This window comes from Muscardinus avellanarius (assembly GCF_963383645.1).
Source record: "Muscardinus avellanarius genome assembly, chromosome: 8".
Lineage (NCBI taxonomy): Eukaryota > Metazoa > Chordata > Mammalia > Rodentia > Gliridae > Muscardinus > Muscardinus avellanarius.
This window is the reverse complement of record NC_137794.1, coordinates 2,161,156-2,185,905: the sequence shown is the minus strand read 5'-3', so window position 1 is coordinate 2,185,905 and position 24,750 is coordinate 2,161,156. Positions and strand designations below refer to the sequence as shown.

The 24,750-nt window shown below is 57.4% G+C and overlaps 2 protein-coding genes across 2 annotated transcripts; one reads left to right on the top strand and one right to left on the bottom strand.

Annotated features, from left to right (window-relative positions):
* Positions 1–6,714: 6,714 nt before the first annotated feature.
* On the top strand, positions 6,715–13,996 carry LOC308266313 (gastricsin-like; the record flags this gene model as incomplete). The annotated part of the gene is made up of 9 exons (XM_080700486.1): positions 6,715–6,770; positions 7,851–8,001; positions 8,212–8,329; positions 9,023–9,141; positions 10,188–10,387; positions 11,285–11,407; positions 12,300–12,447; positions 13,099–13,197; positions 13,844–13,996. 9 exons carry the CDS (start codon positions 6,715–6,717, stop codon positions 13,994–13,996), a joined length of 1,167 nt encoding a protein of 388 aa, XP_080556612.1.
* Positions 13,997–18,622: 4,626 nt separating this feature from the next.
* LOC308266385 (gastricsin-like) lies at positions 18,623–24,483 on the bottom strand (the record flags this gene model as incomplete). The annotated part of the gene is made up of 10 exons (XM_080700576.1): positions 18,623–18,775; positions 19,424–19,553; positions 19,825–19,973; positions 20,192–20,339; positions 20,493–20,615; positions 21,474–21,673; positions 22,061–22,179; positions 22,874–22,991; positions 23,202–23,352; positions 24,428–24,483. The coding sequence occupies 10 exons, from the start codon at positions 24,481–24,483 to the stop codon at positions 18,623–18,625; spliced, it is 1,347 nt and encodes a 448-aa protein (XP_080556702.1).
* Between the last annotated feature and the right edge of the window lie 267 nt (positions 24,484–24,750).

The window sequence follows — 24,750 nt, the reverse complement described above, 5'->3', positions numbered from 1 at the left end:
ATACATAAATGTAGAAGGATGGACATAGAAAATTACCATTAATTAGATAAACACCTTTTATTTTATTGGCACTGGGGATGGAACCCAGGGGCTTTTTTTTTTTTTTTTTACCTCTGGGCTATACTCCCAGACCTATTTCATACTTTATTTGGAAACAGGGTCTCACTAAGTAGCTGAGGCTGGCCTCGAACCCGTGCGATCCTCCTGTCTCAGCCTCCCAAGCGATGAGATTACAAGCGTGCGCCACCACGCCCGGCAGGTAAGCACCATTTAATCATTGTCAACAATGAACTAATGTCAAAACTAACGGGCAGCCGGGCGTGGTGGGGACGCTCGTCATCCCAGCATTCGGGAGTCTGAGACAGGAGGATCGCGGTTCACGGCCAGCCTCAGCTATGAGTGCCCCTGGGTCCCACCCCCCATACTGTAAAAAAGAAAGAACAAAAAACAAAAATAACTGATGATCAGCAGGAGACTTTGCCTCAAAGTATCTTCCCAGAAAATGTGTCTTCACTACCAAGGGAGAAACAGTAACTTCAGAGGAACCTGGTGGATGGCACCTGCGCCACCTGGTACAAGCCAGCATCACATGGCCCAGGAGGTGCGCTGGGGAGGGCAGCCTCACTCAGTCATTCTTCCCCAAAACGCGTGTCCTCAGCCTCGTGGGAAAGCAGGGGCCAAACCTAAAGAGGGGTGGTCTGCGGTAACCAATCAGCAGAGCCGAAAGGAGCGAGCTCCCCAAAACCTGCCACAGATTGCAGGAGGAGGAAATGAGACCCAGCGGGTTGTGGGACCAGAGAAGATCCTGCACAGAGAAAGGATGTGCGTGGAACAACTGGGGAATGATTAATTAGCTCACTAATTAATTATGAAGCCATTGCAGCCCTGGGCATGGAGCCGCCAAGCCTCGGACGTGCTAGGCAAGCGCTCTGCCAGAGATACACCCCGTCCCAACCGGCGACCACCGGCAGGCTGGGATTCCCAGATGGTGCTCTATGGGGTTCGTTGCCTGGCTCTGACCGTGCTGCGGTGAGGAGACAAGCCGTTAGCACCAGGGATGCTGCGTGACAGGTCTGTGGGAACTCTGAACTCCGGGGATGGGACTCAGGGGCATTCGACCTCTGAGCTACACCCCCTGCCCTATTTTTTATTCTTTATTTTGAAACAGGGCCTCACTGAGTTGCAGAGGGCCTCACCAAGTAGCTGAGGCTGGTCGCGAACCGTGATCCTCCTGTCTCAGACTCCCGAATGCTGGGATGACAAGCGTGCACCACCGCGCCCGGCTGTTCACAACTATTCTGTGTCTTGAGCTGTCTCAAAACAAAAAGCATAAGCCCTTGAACTTGAAAAAAACATCTCAGGTCCAGCGAGTCTGCAGTGGTTTCTGGTTGAACTTATAAATGTGAGTATAGCGGGGCGTGGTGGCGCACGCTTGTCATCCCCGCGCTTGGGAGGCGGAAACAGGAGGATCGTGCAGGTTCGAAGCCAGCCTCGCTGGCGTAAGAGACCCTGTTTCCAAATAAAAACATAGAAAATATGTCTGGGAGTGTAGCCCAGAGGTAGAAGGGCTTCCAGGAACCCCAGTACCACACAAAACAAAAAAAGAAAAGAAAAAGAAAGGAAGGAAGGAAGGAAGAAAGAAATAAAGAAAAAGAAAAGTTGGGCTGTGGTAGGGTGCCTCTGGTTCAATTGCCAATACCAAACCTAACCAACCAAAGAAGCAAACAAAGATGACAAAGGGAAACTTGGATTCGGGGCTGAGGTCACACTCACTGCAGGTGCGCGTATGAGCCTCCCTCGCCGGCTGCCCGGCCCCCTTGGACGCTCTGGCCCTGGGAAGCCCGGCTCTCCTTTGCTCGCGGCTCAGCTTGTGCCAAGTGCTGGCGACAGCAACTGGAAGCCGCCCAGGGCCCGGCCGAGGACCGCAGCTCCAAGACGACAGAGCGCTACACAACCTCAGTGTGATAAGGACGTGGCGTACCTCCATGCGCGAGGTGTGTGTGCGCCGCAGTCGTGCGCGGTAACAACAGAGCAGAGGCTGTGTTTGCACACTGACCGCGCTGCGTTCAGATCTAAGTGGTACAATAGGCTGGGAGGTGACTGGGAAAGAGACCAGCACTTGGACTTGCGGTTTGCATGGAGGTTTTTTATTTATTTATTTATTTATTTATTTATTTATTTATTTATTTATTTGGTGGTACTGGGGATGGAACCCAGGGGCGTTCTACCTCCGAGCTACACCCTAGCCCTATTTTTTCTTTTTTTGTGTGTGTGTGTGGGTGGGTTTGGAGACAGAACCTAGGGGCTTTTGACCTCCAAACTACACCCCCAGCCCTATTTTGTATTTTTATTTTGAAACAAGGTCTTACTAAGTTGCAGAGGGCCTCATAAGTAGCAGAGGCTGTCTGCAAATTGCGGTCCTCTGGTCTCAGCCTCCCAAATGCTGGGATTACAAACATGTGCCTCCACACTCGACTTCTGTTTTTTTCTTCTTAATTAATTAATTAATTAATTATTGTGGTACTGAGGGTGGAACCCAGAGGCTTTTCCACCTCCAGACTATACTCCCAGACCTATTTTACACTTTATTTGGGAACAGGGTCTCACTGAGCTGCACAGGGCCTCACTAAGTAGCTGAGGCTGGCCACAGACCTGAGATCCTCCAGTCTCAGCCTCCCGAGTGCTGGGATTGCAGGCGCGCCCCACGCCCAGCTCCCAGCTCCTCTTATACTACTATAACTGGTAACTGGAAGAAGAGTTCTCCCTGCACATGGCTCCTTAAACAACACAGGACAACTTCCAGAGTGGCTACAAAGTGACACTGGGTGGTGGGCGTGTCTGTGCAGAAATGACAACCATGTTGTGGTGTTGCACACCTGTAATCCCAGTACTTGGGAGGCTGAGAGAAGAGGATTGCAATTTTAAGGATGGCCTCAGCAATTTAGCAAAACCTTGTTTCAAAATAAAAACTTGAAAGGAGCCAGGTGTGGCGGCACACACTTATAATCCCAGTACGTGGGTGGCTCTTCTGCTCTTCCAGATCTGGGATCCCACACTTTGGGAGAGCATGCCCTGTCCCGCCGCCCCTCCCGGGTCCAGCTCACTCTGGGACTCAGGAGAAGGGGAGCCTAGCTGTGCTGGGGCGCTGTCAGCCACGGCCCTCCCCAGACCCGAAAAAAAAAATATTCCGGGCATGGTGGCGCACACTTGTAATCCCTGCGCTTGGGAGGCTGAGACAGGAGGATCGCACAGGTTTGAAGCCAGCCTCAGCTACTTAGTGAGACCCTGTTTCCAAATAAAATAGAAAATAGGCCTGGGAGTATAGCCCGGAGGTAGAAAGCCTCTGGGTTCCACCCCCAGTACCACAAAAAAAAAAAAAAAAAAAAATGCTGGGACACACAGAAAAGGGCCAAGACCTGATCGTCCCAAACACCGAGTGACTTGTTAGCATTTATTTATTTATTTATTTATTTACTTACTTATTTGCAGTACTGAGGATTGAACCTAGGGCCATTCTACCTCCGAGATACACCCGAGATGATGATGATGATGATGATGATGATGATGATGATGATGATGATTTTGAAACAGGGTCTCACTGAGTTGCAAAGGGCCTCACTAAGTAGCTGAGGTTGGCTGTGAACCGCAATCCTCCTCTCTCAGCCTCTGGAATGCTGGGATTACAAGCGTGCATCGCCACGTTGCTAATCTGTTGGCTTTTTTCTTGGTGGTACTGGGGTTCCTGGAAGCCCTTCTACCTCCGGGCTGCACTCCCAGACCTATTTTTACATTTTTATTTGGAAACAGGGTCTCCTAAGCCAGCGCGCATGGCTGGCTTCGAACCTGCGTGATCCTCCTGTCTTTGCTTCCCAAGCGCGGGGATTACAAGCGTGCCCACCACGCCCGGCCTAATCTGTTGGCTTTTAACTAGTCAGCCATGAGGGCTTTGATGAGCTTTGAGGCAGAGGCTGAAGGAGCCTTGGGCTGGACACAGGGACGCAGAAGTCTCAGTATCTGCACGCTGGAGGCTCTAGCCTATGGAGAGGAAGTAGATTCCCCAGGAAACACTGGAGACCACAGTCAGGGGTGTGAGAGCCAGCATGGTGTGGCTGGTGAAGCTGCTGTGCAGACCTAGGGGTGGAGGATGACCTTGGTGGGAGGCAGCAGGTCAGGCTTCTGGGGCTTCTGTACTTGGCGGGGGTTGGGGGGAGGTGGGCTGGGACTTCTTTGGGTCCTCAGGCTAGAGACTCCTGACATGGCTGATAGGGAGCTTTCTAGACATGGAGGGCAGATGGCAATGGGGCAGGCCAGAACAGAGACTGAGCTGTCCGAAAACAGCTGGGGCACACAGAGGCTGCAGACCCCAGGGGCTGGCGGTGAGCGGGAATGCCCTGGCCAGAGGCAGGAGGCCTGGGACACACAGGGGGCTGAGGTGCGACTTGGAGAAAGAGCCTGACAGCTGTCAAACTCCTGGGGGCTACCAGGGAAGGAGGGCTCCGTGGGGGCCCATGCTGCGGGGTAAAAGGCCTCACAAGGCTTAGGGCCTTCCATGGGTTGGTAAGGATCCCAGCCCGACTTTCTCCTCCTTCTCCTTCTCCTTCTCCTTCTCCTTCTCCTTCTCCTTCTCCTTCTCCTTCTCCTTCTCCTTCTTCTTCGTGGTACTGGGGATGGAACCCAGGGGCATTGTACCTCCAAGCGACACCCTCAGCCCTAATTTTTATTCTTTATTTTGAAACAGGGTCTCACTAAGTAGCTGGGGCTGGCCATGAACCTGGGATCCCCCTGCCTCAGCCTCCCAAATGCTGGGATTAAAGCGTGCGCCTCCACGCCTGGCCTCCCATACCTTTCTTTTTCTGCTCTTCCAAATCTGGGATCCCACACTTTGGCAGAGCATGTCCTGCCCCACCGCCCCTCCGGGTCCAGCTCACTCTGGGACTCAGGGGAAGGGGAGCTGAGCTGTGCTGGGGTGCTGTCAGGCACGGCCCTCCCTCTCCGTGCCAGGCCTGGGCAGACTCTAGTGCCCCTTCCCTCCCTCCTCACGGGGCCCGGGCAGCGCCAGCCTCTGGCTGTGCAGTGGGTGGTGGTGGCCAGAGTGGAAAATCCCCCAGCCAGCCAGCCCTTATCGGTGGTGCAGGCCTGGCCCGGCCCGGGCCTGGGCCAAGGGTGTGATAGATGTGTTTGGAGCCCTGAGCGCAGGGTACGGGGGCAGAGGGCGATGGCACAGGGCCTGTGCCCACTCACCCCAGGTGGAGAGCTTTCCTGGCCAGGCTGGCGGCCCAGCCCCTGGGCATCTCAGGGCGCGGGGAGCTTGTGTGTGGGCAGCTTGGTGGGTGCGGCTGTGGGGTATGGGGTCTGAGGATGGAGGCTGCGGGAGAGGGATAGAGGGACAGAGAGATCAGACCTGGGCAGGAACGGCATGGGGGCTGACACAGGAGGCTGCCCTGGGAGGGGCTGGGGAGACAGAGGCATCTTTAGGAGACCAAAGATGGGCTGTGCCGTGGGGTGGGAGGGAGAGTGCAGGACAGGAGGGCGCAGAGGGGCCCCTCCCAGGGGTCCAGGCTCCTGCAGGAGGCACAGCCAGTGCCCGGTTCACTCTGACTGTGGGATGTCCTGGGCCGAGCTGGAGTAGACGAGGGTTTCTCCAATGCCCCGTTTGGTCCCGAGTGCCTCTGAGTCCACCCGACTCCTCCAGCTGCAGCCCCTGGCATCCGGTGCATCCTGGGCATCAGCGAGCCCACACCACCCCTGGTGTTATTCCACCAGCCAGCTACCCATGCCCACTCCCCACACTCCCCGCTGCCGTCTCCCAGGGGTCTGGGGTGCTGGGACCCAGGACCGGGCTCGCATTGTCATTGCATCTCCTAGACAGCAGCCCTCCGTGACAGAGCTCCTTCCGGGGACCTCAGGCCACGGCTGGAGACGTCTCAGTTGCTCCCGCTGAGGCTGCTCCTGGGGCTGGGGTAGAGCCCAGGGAGGACGGTCAAGGAGCCACAGTGCACCAGACAGTGCCGCGACCAAGACTTGCTTGTTCCCGAGTGGACATCACCCGTCGACAAACCCCCCTAGCCAGGCGCGGCTACACACACCTGGAATCCCAGAACGTGGAGACTGAGACAGGAGGATGGCAGGTTCAAGACCAGCCTCAGAAACTCAGTGAGACTTAGCAAACTAGCAAGATGATGTTTCAAAAACCAATAAAAGGGCTGGTGATATAGCTTAAAGGTACAATACTCCTGGATTCAATCCCTAGCACAGAAGAAGGAGGGGGGAGAGAGGAGAAGGAGGGAGAAAGAGGAAAGAAGGAAAGAAAGAGAGAAAGCGAGAGAAAAAAAAAGAAACCTAGCCTGTGGGCCTTCGCCCCACGCTCTACCGACTCCTGGCCATTAACCAAAATGTCCACGTGGCGCCTCTGCTCCTGGACAGGGAGCGGCCTCCATCTTTGGCCGCTGTGTTCCCTCCTATCTCCGGGACCTCCTGGCTGCCACTCTTGATTGAAAAGTCAACAAGATGAAAAGTCGGCTTTGGCCACGGGCAGAGAACAGCACACGGCCCAGTGGGCATGGGGGCCACGGCCTCTGGCTGGGTCCTGGCTGCCCAGGGCGGGAGGCGGGGCGGCCGCTGGGGCCTGGGCTATAAAGGAGGAGCGCTCAGGTCCTGCGTCCAGTGGACCACAGAAGCCGAGGTCTCCTCACGTGCGCAGCTGGAATGGGCATGATGAAGTGGATGCTGGTGGTCCTGCTCTGCCTGCCCCTCCTGGAGGCGGTGGTCAAGTGAGTCGGGGCCTCTGTGGACACAGGAGCCTCAGGTGGGAGGCTGGGCCCTGCCGGAGCCGTGGAGCCGGGGACACCCATTAGGGCTACCAGGAGTTCCTGCTGGGGGCGAGGAAGGCGCCATTGCTGGTGCGGGGTAGGACTCAGCGGGTTTATTTTCATTTGGATTTTATTTTAAAACAGGATCTTGGTAGTTGGTGAAGGTCTTGCTACGTTGATGAGGCTGGCCTCAGAGGTGACACTGCAGTCTCAGCTTCCCAAGCACTGGGATTACAGGCATGCTCCGGCAAGCCCGCCTCAGGTGCTGGTGTTACGTCCACATTCAACCAACCGTAGACTGAAACCAGGGACAGAGTACTGATTCTGTACTGGACACAAACACACTTTCTTCCTACGCATTACTCTGTAAACAACACAGTAGAAGAGCTATTTTCATAGCAATGAATCCGCAGTGGGCATTATTAGTGTTCTAAGGTGAATTAAAGTATAGAGAAGGGCCGGGCTCCGTGGGCATCCTATAGTGCCATCTGCTCTGGCTGGTGCAGCGGGAGGAGCACAGCCTGGACCCAGGCTGGGGAATTCAGCAAGACTAGGCCTCTAAATTTAAAGTAAAAAGTAAGCTGGCCATGCTGGCGCACACTTGTAATCCCAGTACTTGGGAGGCTGAGACAAGAGGGTCTGGTTTTGAGGCCAGGCTTAGCTACTTACTAAGGCTCTCCACAACTTAGGGAGACCCTGTTTCAAAAAGAAAAGACTAAAAAATAGGGCTCAGAGGTGGAATGCCCCTGGGTTCCATCTCCAGTACTTCAAAAATAAATAAATAAATAAATAAAAGTTCTTCTGTTCTACCTGGGTGGAAATCATGGGAGCACAGCCCAGGAGCCTTGGGACGTGAGAACAGGCGTGGAAAGGTCACTTCCTCCCAGATCATGGAGCAGGTGCCCAGAAGAGTTTGAAAGAAAAGGAGAGAAAAGTAAGAGGAAAGAGGGGGCGAGAAGAGATAGGAGACAAGCAGCAGACAGGAGGGACAGGGCTGAGGAGAGGAGAGCGCCTAGCCTCCACGCTGCACTCCCTGCGCAGGGTGCCCCTGAGGAGACTGAAGTCCATGCGACAGACCATGAGGGACCAGGGCGTGCTGGCGGAGTTCCTGAGGACGCACAAGTTCGACCCCGCTCTCAAGTACCGCTTCAGCGCCCAGGGCGTGCTCTACGAGCCCATGGCCTACATGGACGTGAGTGGCCGCCCTGCCCTCGCGGCTCCTTCTGTCTCTCTGCCAGGACCTACCCTTTCCTCCCGGGTTGAGGGCGGGCGTCGGGGCGCAGTGGGATGTGGGGCCCGTCTGCGGGATGGACTGGAGCAGGGCCGGGCACTGCAGGGCTCTGTCCACGCAGAAGCGGCCCAGTCCCTCTGAGGCTAACAGCCCCTGTCCCCCTGCCCCCAGGCGGCCTACTTTGGCGAGATCAGCATCGGGACTCCGCCCCAGAACTTCCTGGTCCTGTTCGACACGGGCTCCTCCAACCTGTGGGTGCCCTCGGTGTACTGCACGAGCCCAGCCTGCAGTGAGTGTGGGCAGCAGGGGTGGGCAGGGCGGCCGGGGCAGGCGCCGACATCCTCGGGGACACCGGGCAGGGGCTCAGGGGACAGCGCCCGGGCTTGTGCAGGCCCCGTGGCACAGCCACAGACGAAGGAAGAGGCTGGCCCTGCCCTGTGTGGCCATCTGGCCTCCAGGCTGACCAGGACCTACCCCCGTGTGCTCCAACCCTCGCGCCTGCTCCAACGACTCCCCAGCCCCTCTCTCTAGGGCGATGGCAGTCCTCCCCCTGGATCACTGTATGCACTGCCCTGCAGGTCCTCATCACTTCCCCACACAGCTGCCTCCTGATCTAGAACACCCAGGTCTCCATGGGGCTGCGCAGAGCTCCTGGCGTGGCCACCCTAGTGCCTTGGAGATATGGGGTTCACTTTTTCATGGCTGCCCCTCCCTGCCGGAGCCCTGGGTTTGAGTCCTGAAGTCTCTGGTCCTGGAGTCCCCCCTTGGGCACATCCCACACTCCTCGGGACCCTTGCCAACCCTCTAGGTGATGGGTGTGCCTGGGACCTGTGGGGTAGGGACACCGGAATGGAGTGCAGGCACCGGCCACACGGAGGCCATTGTCCACGGCTACTCCTGACCTCGGTCCTGGGCGGGGACAGGCTGAGGGAGGCTGAGGAAGCCCCGGCTGAGCGCAGCCTGACATCGCCCCTCCCCGCAGCCCAGCACCCCCGCTTCAACCCCAGCAAGTCGTCCACCTTCTTCACCGAAGGGCAGACCTTCTCTCTGCAGTATGGCAGCGGCAGCCTCACCGGCTTCTTTGGCTACGACACTCTGACCGTGAGTGGCCGCCTGTCCCTCCACCGCTAGGAGGGAGGGCGTGTGAGCGGGAGGGGACAGAGGGGCCAGCGCAGGATGGACCTGCCTCTCTGCTGCGGGACAGGCCAGGCGTGTCCCTTCAGTGTCCTGGGTCCTGTGCCAGGCGTGGGACACCGTGGCCCTTGCCTTCAGGAGCCCTTGAGCAGCTCAGAGGAGAGAGGGTGGGTGGGAGGGTAACAGGGAGGGTACATGTTTTTTTTTTTTTTTATGTCTGGTGCTGAGGATTAAACCCAGGGCATTCTCTCTTGATCTATACTCCCAGCCCTATTTCTTAATTTTTCATTTGGAAAGAGCATCTGGCTAATTCTCTCTGAGCCTTGCTGAGGCTCATTTTGAATCTACAGTTCTCCTGTCTCAGCCCCAAGTATTGAGATCACAGGCCCATAGCAGTCAGGCTTCTTGGAAGAGAGTGGATCCTGCAAGACCTGTTAAAAGGCGTGGAGGCGGCCGGGGTCGGGATCGGTGGCACATACTTGTAATCCCTGCATTTGGGAGGCAGAGACTGGAGGATCATGGTTCTACTTAGTGAGGCCCTTTGCAACCCAGTGAGACGTGTTTCAAAAATAAAAAAGACTAGAAAATAGGGCTGGGGGTGTAGCTCAGAGGTAGAATGCCCTGGGTTCCATTCCCAGTACCATAAAAAAGGAAGGGGGGAAGGTATCCCAGGGCTGAGAATGTACAGACCAGAGAGGTGGACCTGGTGGTAACACCTGTCATCCCAGTACTTGGGAGGCGGAGACAGGAGGATTACAGGTTCCAGGACAGCCTCAGCAATTTAGCAAGACTCCCAGCAAGCTAGCAAGATGCTGTTTCAAGACAAAAAAATAAAAAATCGGGCTGGGGGTGTAGCTCAGAGGTAGAACGCGCCTGAGTTCAGTGCTCGGTACCCCTCCCCACACATATAAATTAAAACAGAGCTGGAGGGGTCCCTTTCGGGAGGGGCGTGGGGAATATGGAAGTGAGCACGCCCACTCCTCACCTCTCCTCCACTGTGGTCCCACCACCAGGTCCAGAGCATCCAGGTCCCCAAGCAGGAGTTTGGTCTGAGTGAGCAGGAGCCCGGCACCAACTTCGTCTATGCCGAGTTCGACGGCATCCTGGGCCTGGCCTACCCGGGCCTGTCTGTCAACGGGGCCACCACGGCCTTGCAGGGCATACTGCAGGAGGACGCCTTGCCCAGCGCCCTCTTCAGCGTCTACCTCAGCAAGTGAGCCCCGCCCGCGGCCAGCGCCCCAAAATGCCGGCCCAGTGTTGGGCCCAGGTGCTCCAACCATGCCCCAGGGCTTCTGAACCTAGGACTGTCCGTCCCTGACCTCTGGGACCTTGGCACTTCAGTCCAGGCCAGTTGCCCTTCTCTGGCTCAACCCTGAGTGTGCTGCTCTGATCTGCAGCCCCTGGGCGGCCCCTGCTGGGCCCAGCTCCCTGCCTGCCCGGCTTCCCCCTGGACGCCCCTTTTATGGTCAGCTGTTGCTGCGTCTGCTTTGGTCTGTTGTTCTGGCGGCTTCTGCAATCTTCTGGCGGCTTCTGCAATCTCCTGACTGACTTCCATCCAGCAGTTATGTTTCCTGGGGAAACGGGCTGGGTGGCTGAGCGCCGGGCACCATCGCTCCTCCTCCTCAGATCAGGCACCTTCAGCGCACAGGTCTCTGTTCAAGAGCCTTCCTGAGCCTGGTTTCCGCGCCATCAGCCTGTGGCCCTTGCAGCTGGCTTCCTCCCCTGCCACAGGTCTCTCCCCACAGCTGTGAGGCGCTCCGCCAGCTGCACACGCCCTCTCCGCTGGGGAAGCTTCTGGAGGACCTGGGCTGTCTTTCCTCCTCCTTTCCACTAAAAGCCCTACCTTTCCAGTTCTAGCAGAGAAGTAACAGTCTCCTGGCCGGACTCCAACGGTGGCAGAGGAGGGTACAGGGAGGGCTGTCACAAGAAAATAGAATAATTCTGAGGAGTGTCCGAGGAATTCTCTTTGGGGATGGAAAACTTGCCTCAGGACCTTTGGGGTCGTTGGGAGCCCACTCTACCAACAAAGAGCCCTTCTCCCTCTGAGGGTGACCGCTCAGCACCCCTCTGTCCCCGGGCCCCCCACGACTCTGTTTTCTTGTTTCCACAGCAAGCAGGGCTTCGACAGCGGGAGCGCTCTCATCCTCGGCGGTGTGGACGAAAGCCTGTACACGGGGCAGATCACCTGGACCCCTGTGACCCAGGAGCTGTACTGGCAGATCAGCCTTGAGGAGTGAGTCCGTGGTGGGGGCTGGGATGTGCCCTCTGTGGAGGGCTCGGGTGCCTTGTGCTGCCCACAGTCGGGCACTGCTGAGGTGGGCATGGAGTCCTTGAGCCTGGTTCTTCCCAGGTCCACACCACTGGCCTCAGAGGTGGCCTTGGAAAATACAGTTGGGGAGAAGAAATCTCAAGCGTAGAGACCCTGTGGTTCCCCTCCATGGATCCCCACAGATTAGAACCTGGGATGTATGGAGGTCTCAATTTTCTTAAAGTCCTCATAACAAATGAGAAGTCCAGTATTCGGTTTTTCTAGAGCTTTGAAACATTTTAATTAATTAATTAATTTATTTATTTATTTATTTTGCAGTACTAGGGATGGAACCCAGGGCCATTCTACCTCCACCCCCACCCCTATTTTTTTTTTTTTTTCAGATCTGGGGATGGAACCCAGAGGCGTTTGACTTCTGAGCTATACCCCATGCCCAATTTTTTCTGTGTGTGTGGGTCTGGGGATGGAATCCAGGGGCATTAGACCTTCGAGCTACAGCCCCTGCCCTATTTTTTATTCCTTACTTTGAAATTGGGTCTCACTGAGTTGCAGAGGGCCTCACTAAGTAGCTGAGGCTGTCCATGAACCGCAATCCTTCTGTCTCAGCCTCCCAAATGCTGGGATCACAAGATGGCAGCACCACACCTGGCTTTTTCTTTGAAACATTTTGAGAGGGATCCAAGAGCCATTGAATTGGGGATGGCTGAGGCAGGGCCAGGCTGCACTGACATCGCCAGGGTGCCGCTCCATCCTGAGCACCTGGCTCTGGGCTGTGGCTGCCTGGGCCCAGGTCGTGGGAAGCCCAGCCCGGCTTCCCAGAAGAGCATGGGGCTGAGGCTACCCCCTTTCCTAATAGGTTCCTTGTTGGCGACCAGGCCTCTGGCCTGTGTGCCCAGGGCTGCCAGGCCATAGTGGACACCGGCACCTCTCTGCTGGTCGTTCCCCAGCAGTACCTCAGTACCCTTCTGGAGACCATCGGGGCGCAGGAGGATGAGTATGGAGAGGTGCGTGTGGCGGGGGGGAGGCCAGAAGCATTGGCTTTTCTCTGGGTTTTAGCTCCCAGGCACTGAAGCTTGGGGCCGAGACCCCAGGCCTGGGACAGGACGGGGCTGGAGGCTGGCTCAGGAGGGGCCTGCTGGTGGCGCTGGGAGAACTAGGCTGAGGCTACTCGGAAGCCAGAATCCTCTGTGCAGCAGCCCCTCAGGGACACCGGCTGGGCTTTGGGGTGGGGGAAAAGGGCTGGACACGGGCCACGAGCAAGCGACAGGCCTGCCTCACCGCGCCCGTGCCCCTGCTCCTTCTGGTCGTGCCTGCCACGGCCATCTGTCACCGGTCCCCACTAAACCTGCACGGGTGAGCACATTTCTAAGCGTCCGTGTGCTGGATGCGCACATTCCCAGAGGAAGGGCTTCCTGGTCATCGCTCACCAAGGGAGTTCAGGCCAGAGGAATGTGCTGGGCGGGGACAGCCTCAGGTCTCCCAGGCCTCACCCTCATTCTGTCTGGGGCGTCATGCGCAGTGCTGGGGCGTCTACAGCGCCCCTGGAGCCGCCCTCAGTCAGAGGCAGGTCTGGTCGGAGCAGGCTGGGTGCGGCTGGCAGGCTTGGGGGTGCTCCCATGGGAAGGGAGACCACCGTGCCCTGGTCCTCTCTGCAGTTTCTCGTGAGCTGTGACGACATCCAGAGCCTGCCCACCCTCACCTTCATCATCAATGGCGTGCAGTTCCCTCTGGAGCCCTCCTCCTACATCCTCAACGTGAGTGTGCCCTGAGGGCCCAGCCGGCCCCTGGCGGGGAGGGAGGGAGCCGGACAGAAATGTTCAGCCTCCCCGCCTTGGGCTTCCAACTCAGCTCAGCTCCAGCTTACTGTCTCCACTCAGAACAGTGTCTCCCGGAGTCCACTAGGGTGCTACGCAGTGGACAGAGGACGGGGCTCCTTGCTGAACGCTGAGCAGGGCTACCCTCCTGGGGAGAACGTGCTTCTGCTCCCCCGCTTAGTGCCACAGCAGGGCCAGAGAGACTCCCATGTCTGTTACAAATGTCAGCTCAGAGACTGGGAGAGGTGCAGTTACCCACCCAAGGCCACACGGCGATGGGCTGAGGCCGAGGTTGGAATGCAAGTGCCTGGCTCTCTGGCTTAATACCCCGCTGGCCTGCAGCAAGTCAGGAGCAGGATGGGCACTTAGGAGAGAAAGCCCTGCCGCGGGGAGGGGGAGCTGCCCAGGGCCGCTGCAGCCTGGCTTCGCCTAGCTGAGGAACCCTCCAACCAGCCCCTCTGGGGGCTCTATGGGCCTCGAGCGCAGCGTGGCCCCTCGCTGTGAATGTGTGGCCGTGTCCAGGGCGGGCTGAGCAGTGCCCAGCCCAGGAGTGAGCCAGTGAAGGAGTCTCTCTTCTGCTGAGCAGGAGAGCGGCTACTGCTCCGTGGGACTCGAGTCCATCGACCTGAGCTTGGGGAGTGACCAGCCCACCTGGATCCTGGGAGACGTCTTCCTCAGGTCCTACTATTCCATCTTCGACATGGCCAACAACAGGGTGGGCTTCGCCACCGCCGTCTAGACGTGCCACGTGGACGCCTGGCCTCCCTCCTCCCAGCCCCCACCTTCCCTGGGGTTCTCTATGCTGTTTCTCTGCACCTGGGTTTTCTGTTCTGGACCTGCAAGTTTTGTTATAATGAATAATTCTTAGCTGGGCGTGGTGGCGCACGCCTGTAATCCCAGTACTTGGGAGGCTGAGACAGGAGGATCGCAGGTGTGAGGATAGCCTCAGCAAGTCGTGAGACTCTCACCAACCTAGCGAGACCCTGTTTAATAACAAAAATAAAAAAGGGCTGGGGTGTAGCTTGGAGGTAGAATATCCCTGGCTTCGATTCCCGGTTCCACACACAAAAAAAATCAAAATAAAAATCAAAAAAGTAAATAAATAAATAAAAGTAAATCCTTCTCCATCCTGGCCAGCCTCTTTGTTGTTTTGTGTCCTGTCGAGTAGTTCCTGGTCTCAGGGAACGGGGAGAATAGAATCAGGCAAGTCTCAGTCTGCTCGGCCTGAATTGCTGAGGATTCCTGCTGGATCACTGAGCTTCTGAGAGACGTGGGGGCCCGAGGCAAGGCTTGGGGCTAGGGCTGCCCTCAGAGCTTGAGGGCTACTCATGCTTTCCTTGGGTTTCACTCAGCTTTTTATCACTTCCACTAAAATACCAGACAAGAATATCCTTCAGAGGGTCTGAGGAGTGACACCGGGGGCAGGAGTGTCTGTGTAGTGACACAACCCCAACTGTGCCTCCTGACACTGCTCCTCCTCCACCCCCGGCAGACATCACTAATCCATCACCGCACTCAGCATCCTTCCCATCTACTGCCCCGTGTGGCCTTTTTCATTGATTGACTGATTGATGGAGTGTGTAGGTGTGTTGGAGTACTCGGGGTTAAACCCAGGGGTGTTCTACCTCTGAGATACACACCTCCAGCCCCAGCCTTATTTCACTTTAATTGTGAAACAGGGTTTCGCTAAGTTGCTAAGGTAGCCCTCCAGCCTGTGATCCTCCTGTCTCCACCTCCCAAGTACTTAGAATAACAGGCGAGCACCTCCACACCTCCCTCGGGCAGCCAGTCTTGATCCATCATGATAAGACAACCCTCAAGTCCTTTAGTGGAGGAGTATTTATGTTTTTCTAACTTATTTGTAAGGGTAGTGCTGGGATGTGGTTAAATGGTAACCTCTACCCAGCATCTTTGAGGCCCTGGTTCCATCCCAATACTTAAAAAATAAAAAAAAACCTCAATGCAGACTCAATGCAAACCGCAAGTCCAAGTGCTGGTCGCTTTCCCAGTCACCTCCCAGCCTATTGTACCACTTAGATCTGAACGCAGCGCGGTCAGTGTGCAAACACAGCCTCTGCTCTGTTGTTACCGCGCACGACTGCGGCGCACACACACCTCGCGCATGGAGGTACGCCACGTCCTTATCACACTGAGGTTGTGTAGCGCTCTGTCGTCTTGGAGCTGCGGTCCTCGGCCGGGCCCTGGGCGGCTTCCAGTTGCTGTCGCCAGCACTTGGCACAAGCTGAGCGGCGAGCAAAGGAGAGTGCCGGGCTTCCCAGGGCCAGAGCTTCCAAGGGGGCCGGGCAGCCGGCGAGGGAGGCTCATGGTAGGTGTGAGATCGTCCAGCATGGCCCAGTTTCCCTCGATGTTCTCACCTGCGCGAGTCAGCTCAGCTCTCGAGACGAGGGCGCTCCAGCCCCGAGTTCCCGTCAGTGCCCAGGAGCATTTTAGTTACAGATATTTTCTTGGCCTTTAAGTGTTTTTTGTGTGTGGGGGTCTGGGGATGGAACCCAGAGTCATTTGACCTTTGAGCTATGCCCCCTGCCCAATTTTTTATTCTTTATTTTGAAACAGGGTCTCACTGAGTTGCAGAGGGCCTCACTAAGTAGCTGAGGCTGTCCGCGAACTGGGATCCTCCTGTCTCAGCCTCCCAAATGCTGGGATTACAAGCATGCCCAACATGTCCCCGGCTTGGCCTTTAAGTTTTGGTACGGAATGTGCATGTTCTTATACTCACATCGTTAGGTCATCCAAACCACTGGGGACATGCTGGAACTGAGATTTGATTTGTTTTATTAATTTTTTTCATGTTCAAGGGCTTGTAGTTTTTATTTGGACACAACACCAGGGTAATATTTTGAGACCAAGTGTCCCACCTCTCCTCACTCCTCTGCCCACTAACTGTATCGTTCACTCATGATTCTTGCCCACAGTTGCCATTACAATTTAGCTTGCCTGTAGGGGTGTTCTTTTCCCATCCTTCCTTTGACATTTGTTTGTTTGCTTGTTGGTTGGTTCTGGAAATGAAAACAGAGGCATTCTGCTTCTGAGTTACCCTTTGGCCCTATTTTCCATTTTTATTTTTATTTTTTGTTTTAATATACCTTTATGGCTGGGCGTGGTGGCGCACGCTTGTAATCCCTGCGCTTGGGAGGCTGAGACAGGAGGATCGCAAAGGTTCAAAGCCAGCCTCAGCTACTTAGTGAGGCTCTCAGCAACTTAGTGAGACCCTGTTTCCAATAAAATATAAAATAGGTCCAGGAGTATACCTCACAGGTAGAAAGCCCCTGGGTTCTACCTCCAGTACCACAAAAAAAAAGAAAGAAAGAAAGAAAGAAAGGAAGGAAGGAAGGAAGGAAGGAAAAAAGGAGAGAGAAAGAAAGAAAGAAAAATAGGGCAGGGGGTGTAGCGGATGGTATTGATGTTGATTGATTGGTGGATGAGAAGCCGTCTCTCACATGAATGACCATGGAGTCAACATGGTAGCTGGGGAGCCCGGGGAGGAGAGAGCTGTCTCCACTCCTGTGGTCCTTGCACTAGCATCTTGATTTTATTGAGGGTTAGAACCAAAACATTATGAGAAATTAGTAATCACAGGAAGTAACTATACAATCGTGGGGCGAGTCAGGGAATGACACCAAGGCGGGCACAGACAAGTCAGGGAAAGGAGGGTCAGCAAGGAGGCTGTCGGGCTCTGCGCCTATCGGTCAGGGGCCCCAGTTATCGGTCCCATTTGGTCCTTGGACTTGTCTTGTGCAAACACTTCCCACTTGGGTGGGCAGTTTGTGCCCCCCAAGCCAGGCCAAGGTGACCTTAAAGCAGATGATTAACAATGCTCCCATTATTGGGGTAGATGCAACTGGGTTTCACCCCCAGTATAAAACACACACACAAACACACACACAAACACACACACAAACACACACACACACACACACACACACACACACACACACACACACACACACACACACAGAGCCACCCAGCAGAAGGCTTCTTCATCCCAAGAGGACCCACTCTCTGGCTCCTCAACTGCTTCTGATGTTTCTTCTCGTCTAAGAAAATAAAAGATTGTGCTGTGATCACTTTTCTTGTGTGTGGTACTGGGGTTCCTGGAAGCCCTTCTACCTCTGGGCTACACTCTCAGACCTATTTTATATATTTTGAATTTGGAAACAGAGTCTCTTAAGCCAGCACGGCTGGCTTCGAACTTCACAATCCTTTTGTCTCCGCCTCCCAAGCGCAGGGATTACAAGCGTGCGCCACCACGCCTGGCAACATTTTGAAATTTTGAGCAGCATGAGAACTGTTATGACGGTAGGGACTGTTAAGAAATGGACGGCCGGGCGTGGTGGCGCACGCTCGTAATGCCAACTTTCTGGAGGCCGAGACCGGAGGATGGCGGATCACGGCCAGCCTCAGCTACTACTTAGTGAGGGCTTCCGCACTCAGTGAGACCCTGTTTCAAAATAAAAAATAAAAAATGGGCAGGGGGTGTAGCTCGGAGGTCGAATGCCCCTGGGTTCCATCCCGGCCCCGAAAAAAATAAAAATAAATAAAGGAAAGATGGACGGAGTGCATTTTATGTAGGGAGACGCTGTGAGCTTCTGAGGCACAGGACAGAATGTGATGGTTTGGGTCTGGAAGCGTCTCCAGCCCTCATGTGTTGGGTTGCAAGGGTTAGAGAAAGGGGAAAGGACTGAATGGCTGGGGCTTTAACCTCGCCAGGGAAGTCACCTATTGACGGACCGACCGATCATCTGAGTGCATTCACGGGGTGCTGAAGGGAGGCAGCCGGGGCGTGGGGAGCAAGCAGGTCGTGAGGGTGCGGCTTGGGACCGTGTCCATCCCTGAGTGCTTCCGTGTTTCTCTGCTTCGTGGTCCAGGAGCTGAGCAGTGTTCCTCCCACGTCCTTCTGCCGTGACGTGAGACCGTCACGGAGCCAGGTCATGGACCGAATGCTGTGGGAGCACAGACTGGAACGCATCGCTTCCCTGTAAGTTGTGGTTAGCAGGTCTCTTGGTCACAGTGAGGAAAAGCTGGTGAGTGCACGAGGAATTCTGTGAAAGCTGTGAGGGGCACCGGGCGAGTCACAAGCCCTGCCCAGGCCCCGTTTCTATGGCAATATCGGTTATGCAGAAGATACCTCCTAACACTCAGAGTGGAAGTTACCCTGACTCTGACTCTCCAAGTCCCCTGAGATCAGACACAGGACACTCCCAAACAACAGGCTGGTCAATAAGAAAAGTTTATTAATACGAAGATCCAGGTACAGAAATGGAAGATGGAGCCCATACAGAATTCAGAGGGAACCCCTGGGCAGGTGGGGGCTGGGAGGGGGAGGCCAGACGTCCACGTGGCACCTCTAGACGGCGGTGGCGAAGCCCACCCTGTTGTTGGCCACGTCAAAAATGGAATAGTAGGATCTGAGGAAGACGTCTCCCAGGATCCAAAAGGGTTGACCATCTCCCGATGATAGGTCTACGGACTGGAGTCCCACCAAGCAGTAGCCGCTCTCCTGCTCAGCAGAATGGAGACTCCTTCACTGGCTCACTCCTGGGCTGGGCACTGCTCAGCCCGCCCTGGACACGGCCACACATTCACAGCGAGGGGCCACGCTGCGCTCGAGGCCCATAGAGCCCCCAGAGGGGCTGGTTGGAGGGTTCCTCAGCTAGGCGAAGCCAGGCTGCAGCGGCCCTGGGCAGCTCCCCCCTCCCCGCGGCAGGGCTTTCTCTCCTAAGTGCCCATCCTGCTCCTGACTTGCTGCAGGCCAGCGGGGTATTAAGCCAGAGAGCCAGGCACTTGCATTCCAACCTCGGCCTCAGCCCATCGCCGTTGTGGCCTTGGGTGGGTAACTGCACCTCTCCCAGTCTCTGAGCTGACATTTGTAACAGACATGGGAGTCTCTCTGGCCCTGCTGTGGCACTAAGCGGGGGAGCAGAAGCACGTTCTCCCCAGGAGGGTAGCCCTGCTCAGCGTTCAGCAAGGAGCCCCGTCCTCTGTCCACTGCGTAGCACCCTAGTGGACTCCGGGAGACACTGTTCTGAGTGGAGACAGTAAGCTGGAGCTGAGCTGAGTTGGAAGCCCAAGGCGGGGAGGCTGAACATTTCTGTCCGGCTCCCTCCCTCCCCGCCAGGGGCCGGCTGGGCCCTCAGGGCACACTCACGTTGAGGATGTAGGAGGAGGGCTCCAGAGGGAACTGCACGCCATTGATGATGAAGGTGAGGGTGGGCAGGCTCTGGATGTCGTCACAGCTCACGAGAAACTGCAGAGAGGACCAGGGCACGGTGGTCTCCCTTCCCATGGGAGCACCCCCAAGCCTGCCAGCCGCACCCAGCCTGCTCCGGCCAGACCTGCCTCTGACTGAGGGCGGCTCCAGGGGCGCTGTAGACGCCCCAGCACTGCGCATGACGCCCCAGACAGAATGGGGGTGAGGCCTGGGAGACCTGAGGCTGTCCCCGCCCAGCACATTCCTCTGGCCTGAACTCCCTTGGTGAGCGATGACCAGGAAGCCCTTCCTCTGGGAATGTGCGCATCCAGCACACGGACGCTTAGAAATGTGCTCACCCGTCCAGGTTTAGTGGGGACCGGTGACAGATGGCCGTGGCAGGCACGACCAGAAGGAGCAGGGGCACGGGCGCGGTGAGGCAGGCCTGTCGCTTGCTCGTGGCCCGTGTCCAGCCCTTTTCCCCCACCCCAAAGCCCAGCCGGTGTCCCTGAGGGGCTGCTGCACAGAGGATTCTGGCTTCCGAGTAGCCTCAGCCTAGTTCTCCCAGCGCCACCAGCAGGCCCCTCCTGAGCCAGCCTCCAGCCCCGTCCTGTCCCAGGCCTGGGGTCTCGGCCCCAAGCTTCAGTGCCTGGGAGTTAAAACCCAAAGAAAAGTCAATGCTTCTAGCCGGCCCCTCCTGGGAAGGGGACACCCTGCCATACTTACCTCTCCATACTCATCCTGCTGCACCCCAATGGTCTCCATAAGGGTATTGTAGTACTGCTGGGGAACGACCAGCAGAGAGGTGCCGGTGTCCACCATGGCCTGGCAGCCCTGGGCACACAGGCCAGAGGCCTGGTCGCCAACAAGGAATCTGGAGGGAAAAAGACACAGCCTAAGCCGAGCTCTGGGGGACAAAGGCCGCAGTGCCCACCATGTCCACTCCAGCCGTACCTGACTGCTGGTGCCAGAGGACGCCCAGAGCCCCTCCACGGAGGACACGTCCCAGCCCCCACCACTGACTCACTCCTCAAGACTGATCTGCCAGTACAGCTCCCGGGTCACAGGGGTCCAGGTGATCTGCCCCTTGTACAGACTTTTGTCCACACCGCCCAGGATGAGGGCGCTCCCGCTGTCGGAGCCCTGCTTGCTGTGGAAACAAGAAAACACAGTTGTGGGGGGCCTGGGGACAGAGGGGTGCTGAGCGGTCACCTTCAGAGGGAATCAGGCTCCCGAGGACAGCGGGGTCCCTCAGGCTGGCCCATGGAGGCCTATCAGAATGTCAGTGCCCCCGGCTCTTGAATGAGGCTCCCCCAGGCAGAGCCCCGGGAGCTGCTGGCTGTGGCCTCACAGGACCCTCCCTGTGCCCTCTCTGCCACCGGTGCAGTCCGGCCAGGAGACTGTTACTTCTCTGCTAGAACTGGAAAGGTAGGGCTTTTAGTGGAAAGGAGGAGGAAAGACAGCCCAGGTCCTCCAGAAGCTTCCCCAGCGGAGAGGGCGTGTGCAGCTGGCAGAGCGCCTCACAGCTGTGGGGAGAGACCTTTGGCAGGGGAGGAAGCCAGCTGCAAGGGCCACAGGCTGATGGCGCCGAAGTCAGGCTCAGGAGATTCAGCTGTGGCCGCTCATGAGGACTGTGTCTTAAAGTTGTTTAACTCTGAAGAGGAAGAGGGCAAGTTAGGCTGGGACGGGTGACCACAGATTCTGTCAATCCTGGGCTAAACACGAAGATCCCGGGACCACCTGGAAGAAGGCATCAGAGGAGGGGCAGGAGCTAAGTCAAGACAGCAGAGCCGCAGGGCCAGGCGGGGAGCGCAGGACTCAGGGCAGCCACACTCAAGACAGAGTCTGGAGGCAGCGTCCTGGCCTAGAGAGAGAACGAGTCCCAGTGTCGGGAAAGAGAAGGGGACAGAGATTCTGAGGCTAGGAGGGAAGGCCCTGGAGCACGGCCGGAGCACCTGGCCCCAGCACTGAGCCGGGGTTGCGGGGCGCTGGCGCGGGCGGGGCTCACTTGCTGAGGTAGACGCTGAAGAGGGCGCTGGGCAGGGCGTCCTCATGCAGCAAGCCCTGCAGGGCCGTGGTGGCCCCGTCGGCGGACAGGCCCGGGTAGGCCAGGCCCAGGATGCCGTCGAACTTGGCATAGATGAAGGTGAAGCCGGGCTCCTGCTCACTGAGACCGAACTCCTGCTTGGGGACCTGGAGGCTCTGGACCTGGTGGCGGGACCGAGTGCACAGTAGGGATAAGTCGGGCTCCACCTGCCTGCCCTCGGAGACCCAGCCAGCTCTGGGCCTCAGCCTCAACCCGGGCTCCTCCCTTTGGCGGGCTGGCAGGAGCAACACCTTCTCTCAGGTAGCCTTGCTTGATGGGCTCCCTCCCCGCCCCAACCCCTCTCCTCTGAGCTGCCCGCTAGTCTCCTGAAGGCTAGGACCTCGTCCAGCGGCACCATGGTGTCCCACGCCTGGCACAGGACCCAGGACACTGAAGGGACACGCCTGGCCTGTCCCGCAGCAGAGAGGCAGGTCCATCCTGCGCTGGCCCCTCTGTCCCCTCCCGCTCACACGCCCTCCCTAGCAGTGGAGGGACAGGCGGCCACTCACGGTCAGAGTGTCGTAGCCAAAGAAGCCGGTGAGGCTGCCGGTGCCATACTGCAGAGAGAAGGTCTGCCCTTCGGTGGAGAAGGTGGACGACTTGCTGGGGTTGAAGCGGGGGTGCTGGGCTGCAGGGAGGGGCGACATCAGGCCGCGCTCAGCCGGGGCTTCCTCAGCCTCCCTCAGCCTGTCCTCGCCCAGGACCCCAGGTCTGGAGTAGCCCGTGGACAATGGCCTCCGTGTGGCCGGCGGCCTGGAATCCATTTCGGTGTTCCTGACCCACATGTCCCGGGCACACCCATCACCTAGAGGGTCGGCCAGGGTCCTAGGAGTGTGGGGTGTGTCCAAGGGGGACGCCAGGACCAGAGAGGTCAGGACTCAAACCCAGGGCTCCGGGAGGGAGGGCCAGCCATGAGAAAGTGAACCCCCTATCTCCAAGACACTAGGGTAACCGCGCCAGGAGCTCTGCGCAGCCCCATGGAGACCTGGGTGTTCTAGATCAGGAGGCGGCTGTGTGTGGAAGTGATGAGGATCTGCAGGGCAGTGCATACAGTGATTCAGGGGGAGGACTGCCATCGCCCTAGAGAGAGGGGCTGGGGAGTCCTTGGAGCATGGGTGGGGGTTGGAGCACACGGGGGTAGGTCCTGGTCAGCCTGGAGGCCAGATGGCCACGCAGGGCAGGGCCAGCCTCTTCCTTCGTCTGTGGCTGTGCCACGGGGCCTGCACAAGCCCGGGCGCTGTCCCCTGAGCCCCTGCCCGGCGTCCCCGAGGGTGTCGGCGCCTGCCCCGGCCGCCCTGCCCACCCCTGCTGCCCACACTCACTGCAGGCTGGGCTCGTGCAGTACACCGAGGGCACCCACAGGTTGGAGGAGCCCGTGTCGAACAGGACCAGGAAGTTCTGGGGCGGAGTCCCGATGCTGATCTCGCCAAAGTAGGCCGCCTGGGGGCAGGGGGACAGGGGCTGTTAGCCTCAGAGGGACTGGGCCGCTTCTGCGTGGACAGAGCCCTGCAGGGCCCGGCCCTGCTCCAGTCCACCCCGCAGACGGGCCCCACATCCCACTGCGCCCCGCCGTCCGCCCTCAACCCGGGAGGGAAGGGTGGGTCCTGGCAGAGAGACAGAAGGAGCCGCGAGGGCAGGGCGGCCACTCACGTCCATGTAGGCCATGGGCTCGTAGAGCACGCCCTGGGCGCTGAAGCGGTACTTGAGAGCGGGGTCGAACTTGTGCGTCCTCAGGAACTCCGCCAGCACGCCCTGGTCCCTCATGGTCTGTCGCATGGACTTCAGTCTCCTCAGGGGCACCCTGCGCAGGGAGGGCAGCGTGGAGGCTCAGCGCTCTCCTCAGCCCTGTCCCTCCTGTCTGCTGCTTGTCTCCTGTCTCTTCCCGCCCCCTCTTTCCTCTTACTTTTCTCTCCTTTTCTTTCAAACTCTTCTGGGCACCTGCTCCATGATCTGGGAGGCAGTGACCTTTCCACTCCTGCTCTAACGTCCCGAGGCTCCTGGGCTGTGCTCCCATGATTTCCACCCAGGTAGAACAGAAGAACTTTTATTTATTTATTTATTTATTTTTGAAGTACTGGAGATGGAACCCAGGGGCATTCCACCTCTGAGCCCTATTTTTTAGTCTTTTCTTTTTGAAACAGGGTCTCCCTAAGTTGTGGAGAGCCTTAGTAAGTAGCTAAGCCTGGCCTCAAAACCAGATCCTCTTGTCTCAGCCTCCCAAGTACTGGGATTACAAGTGTGCGCCAGCATGGCCAGCTTACTTTTTACTTTAAATTTAGAGGCCTAGTCTTGCTGAATTCCCCAGCCTGGGTCCAGGCTGTGCTCCTCCCGCTGCACCAGCCAGAGCAGATGGCATTATAGGATGCCCACGGAGCCCGGCCCTTCTCTATACTTTAATTCACCTTAGAACACTAATAATGCCCACTGCAGATTCATTGCTAGGAAAATAGCTCTTCTACTGTGTTGTGTACAGAGTAATGCGTAGGAAGAAAGTGTGTTTGTGTCCAGTACAGAATCAGTACTCTGTCCCTGGTTTCAGTCTACGGTTGGTTGAATGTGGACGTAACACCAGCACCTGAGGCGGGCTTGCCGGAGCATGCCTGTAATCCCAGTGCTTGGGAAGCTGAGACTGCAGTGTCACCTCTGAGGCCAGCCTCATCAACGTAGCAAGACCTTCACCAACTACCAAGATCCTGTTTTAAAATAAAATCCAAATGAAAATAAACCCGCTGAGTCCAACCCCGCACCAGCAATGGCGCCTTCCTCGCCCCCAGCAGGAACTCCTGGTAGCCCTAATGGGTGTCCCCGGCTCCACGGCTCCGGCAGGGCCCAGCCTCCCACCTGAGGCTCCTGTGTCCACAGAGGCCCCGACTCACTTGACCACCGCCTCCAGGAGGGGCAGGCAGAGCAGGACCACCAGCATCCACTTCATCATGCCCATTCCAGCTGCGCACGTGAGGAGACCTCGGCTTCTGTGGTCCACTGGACGCAGGACCTGAGCGCTCCTCCTTTATAGCCCAGGCCCCAGCGGCCGCCCCGCCTCCCGCCCTGGGCAGCCAGGACCCAGCCAGAGGCCGTGGCCCCCATGCCCACTGGGCCGTGTGCTGTTCTCTGCCCGTGGCCAAAGCCGACTTTTCATCTTGTTGACTTTTCAATCAAGAGTGGCAGCCAGGAGGTCCCGGAGATAGGAGGGAACACA